This window comes from Ciconia boyciana, chromosome 1, assembly GCF_034638445.1.
Source record: "Ciconia boyciana chromosome 1, ASM3463844v1, whole genome shotgun sequence".
Taxonomy (NCBI): Eukaryota; Metazoa; Chordata; class Aves; order Ciconiiformes; family Ciconiidae; genus Ciconia; species Ciconia boyciana.
The window spans coordinates 200,258,662-200,270,780 of NC_132934.1; the positions used below are offsets into that span (position 1 = coordinate 200,258,662).

At 44.3% G+C, this 12,119-nt stretch overlaps 1 protein-coding gene across 1 annotated transcript; it reads right to left on the reverse strand.

The window, feature by feature from the left end:
- Positions 1 to 676: 676 nt before the first annotated feature.
- Positions 677 to 10,872, reverse strand: IL17D (interleukin 17D). The gene is made up of 3 exons (XM_072850518.1): positions 10,788 to 10,872; positions 10,352 to 10,650; positions 677 to 1,128 (listed from the first exon to the last, which is right to left on the reverse strand). Exons 1-3 carry the CDS (start codon positions 10,800 to 10,802, stop codon positions 813 to 815), a joined length of 630 nt encoding a protein of 209 aa, XP_072706619.1. The 5' UTR covers positions 10,803 to 10,872; the 3' UTR covers positions 677 to 812.
- Positions 10,873 to 12,119: the final 1,247 nt, after the last annotated feature.

Genomic DNA, 12,119 nt, shown 5'->3' on the forward strand with positions numbered 1-12,119 from the left:
TGTACAGAATGCAGTTTTGTCACAAGAAACAGTTAAGCGGTTAATGATGAATGAAATCGAATACAGAATTCTTGGGACCCAAACTGTGTTTTTTCTAATTGATACTTTCTGTATAATTAGACTTAGTCCACATCAGAAAAGTCCACTGCAGTTTTACAATATTCTAGCATGCTTTTTCTCAACACTTTTGTACCCTTAGCAATTTGGCAAGTTTAAAAATAGGAAACTCATAGAATATTGTTTCATGAATGACTCAGACTCAGCAAAGGTTTCCTTGCTGTAGTGTATAAATAGCCAAAGATGTAACAGCCAAGAACACTGCTTGGAGTTGAGATATGCAGTATAAAGGAAGGCTCTCCCAGCCTGAGAAATTATCCTTTTAACTGCTGATTTGGCACATGTACGGCAGCGATGTGATTTTTATATCAGAGTATTTAAAAGTAGAGTATAAGAGATTCCTTAAAAATATCTACAACCAGTAGTCTGCTATAGTAATAGCTAGCATGTCTTACAGTTGCATCATCTTCTAAAATTTACTGTGAATAAGCAAGGATAAAATGTTCTGCTCTAAGAAAAAAAAAAAGCTACTTTGGAATTTGCAACAAATACTCACGTGAACTAAAGAAGTTCTTAATATGAATTGTCATCTCTAATGATCTGAGTGACTGGACAAAACTTTCCATCTTATAACTGTAATAACTGTAAGTAGAAAAAGAGGGTAGGTCAATGCGTTTAGTGCTGTGGTGCAGCTTCCTGAGGTGGTGAAATGATGATGTGAAGCCAATACTGTAACATGACTCTTTATATATTCTTCATTCTGATGATGGCTTGTTCTGGCTTACCAGCAACTTCATTTCTTGCTTATCCATGCTGGAATTTACGCTTTCGGACTCTTTTTCTTGCTCAGGTACACAAGTGCAGCCCACTGGGATAGTAACATAATCTTCTGTGTAGACGTAACGGCCCCCAGCACATGACGATGTGCGGCGGAGGATGACTGTTGGCATGTACACAGGGGTGCTGCGGAAGTGAAAATTCTCCTCGCCAAAGATTCCCATGAGGCAGCCTTTGCATAGACAGTATGCTTCAGGAATGTATTTAGGATACCTTGTGGGATCATACGAAATTCTATAGGGAAGCAAATAATGAAGATTCATTAGTATCTCTAAAAATAGATATATTCATCTGGAAAATATTATTATAATGTGATTTGACCGTAAACATTTATATAATGTTTTTGGTTTCTTTGACAGGAAAAATAGCTGTAGCTGTTGCTGTCTGGCTTCTTATTTGTAAAGTGTAAAGAAAAAACATTAACAACTTATAGAACTGATCAGTGACTGGCTTTCTAAAATGTGAGATTCAGGGGTTTAAGCAGAGTAAGTTTTGCACTTTGGATAATAAATAGAGCATTAAATAGAGTAAATAGTAAATAGAGCATTAAAAAGTACACTTGGGCATTTCCAAACTTTTGATCTGCCTTGAGTTCTTCAAAAATTGGTACAAATCCTTGTTAACATTATCATTGTTGAAGCTATGACATGATGTTTTAAAATTTTATAATTTAAATAGAATTAAATTGTACTATTATTTCTGCAATAGTTTTTGCTCCCTAGTATACTTGGGGTTATAAAGGTGCCTTCCTCTTGAAAGCAGAACTCTGTATTTCTTTCTGTAATTCACCTCCACTGTCTCTTCCTCTAACCAGAAGAGAGTAACATTTGCATGCCCATACTGAGATAAACTGCAAAGTTAATGTTTTTTCTGTTCTCTCCTGATACATTTTGAAGTAAAGCATTGCCCAAGAGCTTCAAGAGTATAGCCTCTATTTTTTGTTGTCTTACAGTTTGTTGTTTGACCCGTTTTTTTTGCTTATTAATGCCCTGTCTCTGGAAATTCCTGATCAGCAGGAGCTGGAAAGCTTGTATCCTAAGTACAGCTTGGACCAACAAAGTCCAAGTTCCAGCATTCCTCTCTGGATGTTGCTGGACACAGAAACAAAGATGTGATACTATGGTCTCAAGTCATACAGATCCTAGCTGACCTACAGCCATTGCGTTTAGCAAAGAGAGTAAAAGCTGATAAAGTCTGCTTGTTTTTTGCAATAAAAGACTAAGTGCACAGTGCAGTACATGTACTGGAGTGTGTAGCCACACTGTTTATTGTGGTAGTGATGTATTTAGTGCTTTGTTCTTTACCCGCTTTTCCTGCTTATACTGGAAATAATCACTGGACGTGGCTGTAACTTGTACATTATTACAACTGTGTGTCATTATTCTAGAAAAGATGTTTGCACCTCCAGAAAAAGAGGATTTTTTAATATGTTTAGTTCCTATGCCAGCTGTCCTCTTTGTACCTGAAAGCTTCCTCCAGATCACCTTCTGCTCTCACACTGTTACAAAACTAGCCCTGCTTCAGCAATGGTTGCACTGGCCAGCTGGAGAGGGATGAGGGCCCTCTTTGGCTGGAGAAGTGTTCAGCCCAGCAGCACTGCCAGGCACCTCTCGGTGCTCCTTCCGCAGAGCCCGTCCCCCCTTTGGGAGGATGCTGACCCTGAGTACGTTATCAGAAGCACTTACCCACCCGTCAGCTAACAGAAAACCCTTTTCTGCCCTTTCCCCCCTGCTCCTACTTTCGCACAGTAGACGGTTAGACCTACAAACGGTGCACAGCAGAAGCATCGTACAGGCTGTTACTGGCACACAGAAAGCATGAAGACATGTTGGGAGGTCACCTAGTCCAAATGCCTCCATCAGGCAAACTCAGATGTATTTGCCCATGTTTGTCCAGCCTGTTCTTAAAAACCTTCAGAGGTGTTCCCCAGCCTGCCCAGAGGCTCTGTTTGCAGTATTTCACCACCTCCTTACTTGGTAAGTTTTCCTAACAGTGAAGCGGAGCATTTTTTTCTTGCAAACTAAATCAATCATTTCCCATGTTTGGCCAGGAACTTACAGCAGCTGAGGCTAAAAAACTGAGTAACAGTCAAAGATTTTATATGAGAGAGAATGTTCAAGCCTGTAATGTTTACTGTGATGAGAAGTGCTGCAAAAACAGTAAAACTTCTTGCACTGGGTTTTAAGCCATCCTCTATTTGGGATCAGGAGAGGATCACCACAGAGTAGATGAAGCGGGCCAATTAGATAAGAAAAATGAATAAATTAAATACCTGTCATCAATATAATTATTCATGGGATGATACAAACTACTGAGTATACAATGGCCCCCTTCCCACAGCAGTTTCAAAATAACTGATTTTGAAAACAGCAATAGATTTAAAGTAATGCCTAAATTGTGTTTCCCAGGGTTTGTACCACTTCCTTGGGTAGCAAAGTGTTAGCCTTTTGTCTTTTCAGCTGGTCTCTGAGGTGAGAAGAGGTTTCAGCTGTGGAAGGGGCAGGTAAGTCTGCCTCGAGCTGTGATTGCACAGTCACTTCTAGTCAACGAAATCTGCACTTGCCAAAACAGGCAGCCTGGCTCTCCCTCTTGCCTCTGCCCCTGGGTTGATGCTGATATTCTTCTGGTCACAGGATTGATCTGGGAATTCATCCAACTGAAATGTAACTTCATCAAAAGCTGGATTTTAGTCCTTCAGCTGTCTTGCCACATATACACAGAGCCCTACACAAACAAGCCAGTGTGAACAAGCAGCTGCAGATGGGGGCAGAAGGGAGCTGCCCTTTTCAGAAGTATCACCAGTTTATCAGTTTAAAACAAGCCTGGAATGACAGCTTTAGCCAAACACAAACTTGATTATCCTGTCATCAAAGAAAAGAGACTTTTTTTTTTTTTTTTGCAATGGCCATATAATCTGGATTCTTTGTCTTTTTAAGGACTTTGTTTTACTCACAGAAAAATCTGACCAGTTCTCTCACAGCCAGACAAGTGTGATGTCGCAGATATTTTTTGCAAAGCTTCTCTGTCCCATTTACACTTGCTTACTTTCCCCAGGAAATACCCTCATGTTACAGGATCTCACACCAATGTGAAATAAAATGTCTGGTAGCCAGCAGAAGAGAAGAAAGTGGAATACAGGCTTTTCTCCCGTGATACATTTCAAACTCAAGTGTGAATAATTTCAGTGGTGGACTGTTAAACACACCATATGTCAAGTCATTGGTATTTCCTCTACTGTATTATCTCTAGCACCTGGTTTATGATGTTACTGGAAAGCATGAACATGCTTCTGGATGCAAACATAAGAGTTTTCACTAATAACAAGAGAACACTGTCACTGGAATCGTGGTCTACAACAAGCTTCCCCTCTGGATTCCCATGTGGCAAAAGTCAGGTATAAATGAGGGGGTTTTTTGGAAGGATGGTGTGGTTTTCTACTTTCTATAGAAAAATCTCTTGTATTGCTAAGTTTGCCGTAGATGTCTCTACTCCATCCTGTGAGGACTGGAAGGAATCAGACAGGATCCAAATGCAAAATGGGTTCAAATGGATTCAAAACATAGATGTGGGTTTGCATCCAGACCAGAACTTTAAGGCTGAAGACTCTAAGTAATGCCTCCTGAAATTAAACACTGAACTCAAATGTCACTAAACTCTGGAGCCATATCCAAGGTTCTGCATCTTAAGCTCAAACCTTTTAAGAAAGGCCATACGACTAAAGCCTCATTTTCATCTTTCTAGGCAACTCAGCCTGATTTGGGTCTGAACTGCTAACAAACACCAGTAACCCAGCTGTATAAATGCAGTTGTGTGACCTGCTTCCTCCATTTTCATGTACTGAACATAATCACCCTGTGCATGTAATGACCACAACGTCAGCTGCTGTAGTTTGATGCATCTCCATTACTCCAAGCACTACAAGTCATGTTTTTATGTCTTCTCCTAGAGCAGGGCAAACACGTTTTATCAGGTTAATTAACTTGATAAAACACATACTCCAAGCTCCCACTGACTCTTTCCTGTAAGTAGTGAAAGATGTACCTAACTCAGGTGGACACAACAGAAGCAGCTGGGAAGAGTGGTGGAGAACCAGAGAAGTGCAACTTTCCACTGGCACCCAAGCATCCCCTGCATCCTTGTGTCATTTGCTGTGGCCACTGCTGCGAACTAGACAGCCCAGTCATTTCGAAGAGGGTTGCCCTTGTCTTGTGAACTCAGGTTGCTGTATGTAAGGCTAACTCTGCCTAGCCAGTGCTCCTGATTTACATATGACAGGAGCAGTGAGCTATGCTGGGCTGCTATGTTTCAATCTGCTGGAACAAAAAGCAGGTTTGTACTGAACTGGAACTGCTAATGAAGTGTGACTAGTTCTAGGCTGCTTTTCCTTATGAGCCTATGAGTGCTTTGAGAGCTCCCAGTGAAAAACAAACTTCCTGCCGTTTATGTACTAAGCCTGGAAACTCAAGAGAAAAGTTTCTGACAGAAGTAAAACTCTTGCAAAGACTTCATCTGTCTTGTCCTGTACTGCTACTTTCATATGTAGTATTTTTAATAATATTATCACTTCATAGTTTCCAAGCTTCTAAATCCAGTGGGTCAGATGCTGTGCTGGGGCAGGCAGACACAGCTGACTCTTCGGAAAAATCACTGTTTAGCACTGTGTAGCACTAGGCTAACAGCTGGATGTTACCAGAAGTCTCATAAGCAGATCATCATCCCTTTACTTTGCACTCGGAAACACTTACAGGATTAAGAGCTAACAACTTTTTTTTCCCTCTTGGCAAGACATTTATTTCTCTATAGCAGGTGTTCTTTTGTTCACATTATGCTTAGTTTGTTTTATACACAAGTAGTAAGTACAGTGCTTGCATAAAATAGCCTAATGCTAACGGATTTTTCTGAAGAGTTGTACAAACATGTACTCAAATAAAAAGGATGGCAGTTCTGTGTCCCCTTGTATTCTTTGCCTTGGCTGCATCTTTGGGATATGCACTCTGTGCCACATGATAATGTTAAATCCTGGAAAATGTCTTGGATAAAGTTCTTGAAAATCATTGAAGTATTATTTAAAGGAAAGCCCTCTTGTATGACTTTATTCAAAAGCAGACAAGCTTGGCTTTTACCGGTAAAAAGAGACTTGCCTGTATTACTTTTATTAAGATTTTATGTAGATGAGCACTAAACCAAGTATGCTTATACACGGAAACTGGTTTTTGAAAAGCAGAAAAAACAGGCTGGGCGATGTTTGAGAGGGACTAGCTAATGTGGGATTTCATGATCAGATCAACACTGACAATAAAAGTTAAATCTCTGTAAATTAACCCTTACTAAACGCAGGATTAGGCCCCAGAGACAGACACAGAAGCCATGAGATTTGGAAATTCAGAAATGGGAATGACTTCTTGAATATACATAAAGAATTTTTGCTAAATTCGTGCAGAAGTGTGTTTGCAGAAGACTCTGAATGTATTCCTACAAACTAGCTATGAATGCTATTATAACCTTAAGACAACAGAGAATAAAAGTAGAGCTGATGTGTACAGCTGATTAACGAATGGCACCTGTGCTCTGCAGCACCATGAATGGAATCACAAATCAACACTACCTGTAAACACGCTGTTGACTTCAGTGGGATCAGATTTTTCAACCATTACTCTGAGCTTTATGATCAGACCCTGCAAACATTTAGGCATGCATTTAAAATTAATCCTTTTTATAATGGCTCTTGTGCATGAGCAACTTGTGTGTGCATCTCTGGAGCTGAGCTTGCATTGGTAAAGATTTGCCATGCTTATGGCTTCTCTAAATTTTAACAAGCAACAACCATCCTGTGCTGTCGGCAGGGATCCATAGGTGGTAAGACAACCTGTATCACTAATTCTTGTGAAGCAACTCTGAACCATAGCAATAGCCAAGGACCATGGCCCTTGCCAGTACCTCCTTGTACAAGCAGGCTTTCTGGATTTCATTGACTGTCCATGTACTACTACTAAAAAGGACAAGCAACCCCTGGATAGCTGTCACAAATTGGTACACAGTCAACCGGATGATTTCATAGCGTGATGATTTCACGGCATGATGATTTCATGGCAGAACTTCTGCCGCTGGCTCTATTTTTAAAAAAACTTGGTAATTCTTAACCAAATTCCTGAAGTGCTGAGCAAATCCAGTATGCTCAAGACTTCACTCAACTCACTTCAGGGAACTCTGCTGTCTCTTTATAGCTCTGCAGGGTGAAGAGCGATTTGGGTGATTAAACTTTGTGCTCTGACTTACATACTGATCTCCTGTGGCCATCAGGATGGAATTTCAGTATCAGGCAGATGAACTAATATTCTTCCTCTAACTTTTGCCTCAAATACCAACCGTTGGTTGCTGCCAGCAGCAGGATCGTGGACCAGATGGATCTGTGGTGCAATCCATGTGCAACTCCTGTATCTCTGGGTTGTAGCAAGCCAAAAATGATGTAAGTCTTGATTTTTGTATAACCGAATTAAAGACCAAGTAATAGAAAATAAGTAGTAAGCATAGAACAAAGACAAGGAAAGAAGCCACACAAAGATTATCTGAATTTTGAGTCAATCAAACCTAATTCTTCCACACTTAAATAGAATGCCAAAGTTGGATATATGCAATGCAGTAGGGTGAATGTTATACACAGATCTCTAAGTAATATATTTGATTCTTTCTCACAAATGCTGATATGAAAAAATTTCAGTTGACTTGAACTGAACAGTCATGTGAGCAGAAGAATTACAAGAAGCAGTGTTAAACAGCTGGGAACAGGTGCCTAGGGAGATGTGCAGGGGAAGGTAAGCAAAGCCAGACTTAATATCTTTATTATTAATGACCTGGAATAGAGAGTATAAACAGTATGTTAATGAAATCTGCAGATGGTAACAATGGGAACTGCTGCAACACCAATGAAGACAGAGAAACAGCATGAGGTATCTCCAACATTAAAACGCAGGTCAAAAAGAAAAAAGACCCTTTACGCATAGAACAGAAATCAATTGCACTGTAACTCTTTAGGGGCAGAAAAGAAGTTGGAGAGCAGGACATCTGTGAGACATGCCGAAACGGGGCAGGCATCTTGAAGCAAGTTTCAAATAGTCAAATTCACGCCTTTGAGGGGTGTCCTATCAGGGTGTTCAAGAGGGGGCTACCTACAGAGAATTCATTTCTGGGCATTCACTACTAGAACAACTCTGGTGATTCAGGAGGCAGTTCAGGAGACAGCAACAAATGAGTGAAGGGGAGCAATTTATGAGGAAAGATTAAAAGAATTAAATGTAAGTAGGCTTGTCAAGAAAGTTCTGTATTACAGAAAAGAGCTGTATGCAGTTTTTCAGATTAACACCCCAGCCATAGAGAAGAAATTGTTGGGATTGTATAAGTGAAACTGGTTAACCATTGACAAGACGTAATGTGTCATTACTTGCAATCTTTAATGGAGAGTTGCATGTGCTTTAAAAGATAAGCAGTAGCTCTAAAGGGATTTGAGAGCTTGCTTCCGAAGTAACCAGGTGAACACCACAGATCAGACCAGATCTTCGTAATGCTTTTATCTGGCTTCAAAATCTATGAAATAGCAAGTTGTAATAGCAAATGCACATTACTGTTCATAATGAGCAATTTTATATTTTACACTTTCATTACACATCTTGCAGTGTCTGTTGCTGACTCATTGCACACTAATGATACAGCAAAAATGCAATCGAGAAAAAAAGCTGTAAATGAGATCTGTTAACTGGACAGTGTACTCAGGCCTCTGCACCCTAGAGAAACAATTTTTCCCCTAAATATAAGTTTAGATTTTGCCTTTAACAGTGTAATACCTTTTTTTCACTATCTGTTAAATTTCTAGCTTGGAGATGTCATTAAGTTACTCGTATGTGAATGGTCAATGGTCTGTTTGAAAACATTTTGATGAAAAGTACAGTGGATTTACAGTTTCTTAATAAACTGTTTGTAAGCCAGGCCCCAAATAGCAGCTGATTCTCTGTTAAGAAGTAAGCCTATACAGAGCTCCAACTGAAAATAAATACCTGCCCAACAAGATGTGAGCATGGAAGGCACTGTTTTCAAACCAGAAGAACAATTTTCTGACAGCACTAGGATTTGGCAAAACCAACGTAAAAAATACCTGAGCCTAATGGTAAGTGTTCCATTCATCATACTTGCTTTTTGCATGCTTAGGTAGCTTAAAAATTCTCAGTCTGCTTACAGAAAATGTATTACTAAAAATACTATTTCTAAAAATACTTTGTTTATGAAAGACTTATTGAGCAAATAAACCATTTTTCTCTCAGTAGGATTACTTCTCAAACTAAAAGCGGGCAAAAACCATGCCACAAAATAAATGTTTATTGGAGATCACTAACAAGGAGAGATTTAAGTTTGCTGAATACACAGTAACTGCATCAAGGTATATACAAAGGATAACATACAGAAAGTAGCAAGAAAGTCAGTTCAAGTTTGTGCCTGTTTTAGCTTCCTGTTGTCTGCAGTGTCTTTACAGAAAGCTGAAAACAGAGAACGCAATTCTGTCAGTCTTATTCAGACAAAACTACCACAAGACTTGATAGCGAGAATGTGATGACACACTGGGTTTAGTGTTCTAGATCAGCAGTTTCCAAGCTTTTCCAGAGTTCCCTACAGAAGTGCAGACCCTTGTTTTGTGTATTAACCTGCCTAACAACAGATTTACTTTACTTACTTAGTTATTTTTAAGCCCCCTTAAAAATAGTCTGTCAGCCCCCGTTCCACCTCAGGGGAGGGGGGTTTGCAAAGCGTAGGTTGAAAACACAGGTGTGGAAAACTGCAGTACTCATTCCTTCGCTCCTACAGCAAAGTGGACAGCAAGCCCTTGGGAGTGTTTGTAGCAGGGTACGCAGAGATACGGCTCTGCTGGTAGGTAACAAGAACACACACCGTCCTCTGGTACATTTTAGAAACCAGCCGTTTCTGGGTCACATCTCAGGGAAAGCATCTGAGCCCCTTTGGGGATGCTACAGAGTCAGGAGGGGCGTTCGTGGTGACGGTCCTTTTCTGAGTGAACTTCACATATGACAATTTGCCGAAGTGACTTTTTGAGGCCTGGCCTGTGCTCCCGGGCGGGGGGGGTGTGGGAGCTCTATCTCACCGCTAGCTCTACCTCATTCATTTTTCATTTCTCCTTCTGCTCATTAGACGTACTCCACACACAAGCGGCTTTTACGTATTTACCTTGTATCTGCCTATTTAGACGTCTACTTCAACACCTTTCCTTCAGGACCGGCGCCTCCCGAACCAGCCTCAGGGCACGGCGTGGGGAAAGGCGGTGAAAGCCCCGGACAGGTGTGGCACAGGGGGCCCGCACAGCCGAACCGGCTCTCTTCAGCCCGCCGGGACCCTGGCACCGCGTCGCCCCTTGACGCGGCTGGAGCCCCCCTTCCCCCCCGGTGCCCCGAGTCACCTGTAGGCCCACGGCGAGGCGCTGCGCAGGTTGACGGGGAGCCGGAACCTCTTGTCGGCGGCCGGCCGGCCGCCGGCCGGGCAGCTGGCGTTGTGCTGGCGGCCCGGCGGCTCGGGCTGCAGGGTGTGGTGGAAGGCGCTGAGCATGCCCGCCGCCAGCCTCCCGTACAGCTGCTCCAGCAGCTCCTCGGGCCGGTCGCCGCAGGTCCGGGTCCGCGCCGGCCGCTTGGGCGCCTTGACGGCCTCCGAGCGGAGCGGGAGCAGCGCCGCGCACAGCAGCGCCGCCAGCGCCGCCCGCACCTGCAACGACGCCGCCGTCAGCGGGGCTGGGACCGGGCGCGCCCCCCCACACCCGCCGCGCCGCGGAGCCCCCGGCCCGGCGGTCGGGGCGCTCCCCCCGGGCCGCCCTGCCCGGTCCCCGGCCCGCAGCCCCTTACCCTGCCTCGCTGCATGGCGGTCGGGCTGCTCGAGGAAGCCGAGGAGAGCGGCGGGCTGCGGAGCCGCGCCGTGCCACTGGCTCTCTCGGCGGAGGAGCTGTTGGAAAAGTGCCCCGCTCCTCACTGCATCTCCCCTGGCCTCGCATGCCAGGAACATTTTAGGCGCTCACGGAGGAAGCGAGCGCTCAGCGCCGGGAGCCGGCCGGTCCCGCACTCGGCTCGGCCCCGCCATCCTGCCCCGCCGCGCCCGGCCGGCCACCGGGGACAGCCCCGCAGGCACCGACGGGCTTGGTCCGCCACCAGCCGCCCTCCTGCCCCGGGCCCGGTCGCAGAAACCCCGCGGGGTGACCCGCCCGCTCTCCCTGCAGGCCTGGGGGGTGTCAGGGCCCCTCGCGGGCTGCGGGCACCCCATCTCCTCCTCTGCTCTGTCAGGAGGCGAGCGCTCCCTTCCACGACATCCGTGGCATGGGGATGAGCTGGGCTCTCCTAAGGCCTGCTGGGCCCCTGAGCCTCGAGTGGGGCCGGCTGGGCCCCTGAGCCTCAAGTGGGACCCACTGGGCCAGGGCACGAGATTGAGGCAGAGCCAGGATGGTTTTGGCCTGGTAGGGGCCAAGGTGTGAAGGCTGGTGAGAAAATATGTGGGGATTTCTGGCTGAAGATAGCAAAACTCTGGCTATGTAACTGCAGCTGTGGAGGGGATTGCTGCAGCCCGGACTCCTTCTGTCACTGTGGAGCAATTGGCACTGTCCCTTGTAGGGGTTTGGGATCTCCAACGTGCCTGGCTCCAGAGGTAGCACCTCTGGCTTATTTCTCCAGAAACAGCCCTGCTGTGTAGATCCTCCAGCAGACACTGGGGTGGCTGAAGTCCTGCATGAGGACTGGGGCCGGCGAACATGAGGCTGCCTCGAGCTGTCTGTGGAAGGCCTCATCTACTCATTCTTCCTGCTGAGGTGGCCTACAGCAGACACCCACTGCAATGTCACTCTCCACTGACTAAACAGGAAACCTGCTTCAGAAGGTGAGAAACTTGCATCGTACATATCTAAATAAGATTGAGGTGAGTCTCACCTCTAATGACTTCTCCATCCATTCTGTGCTGGTTTACCGGTACTTTTAACAGACACATAATGCAATCTATTCAGGATCTCTGGCACAACCCACAAAAATGAGCATCTGTAGTACTCTGGGTCATAAAAGATGTGGTCCACTGAAATGTTTCGCACTCAAAACAGCCTTTAGAATTTATCACTGGAATCAAATATTTGGTGCGCTATGATTAAGCCCTGCACGTCTGTTGAGGCATTCAGTATAAGGATAGTTAAATATGAAAAT

Coding starts and splice junctions, on each gene's coding strand:
- IL17D (XM_072850518.1), bottom strand. Junction 1,129..10,351: donor GCCTCGCCGTGGGCCTACAG/GTGACTCGGGGC, acceptor GCTTCCCTATAG/AATTTCGTATGATCCCACAA.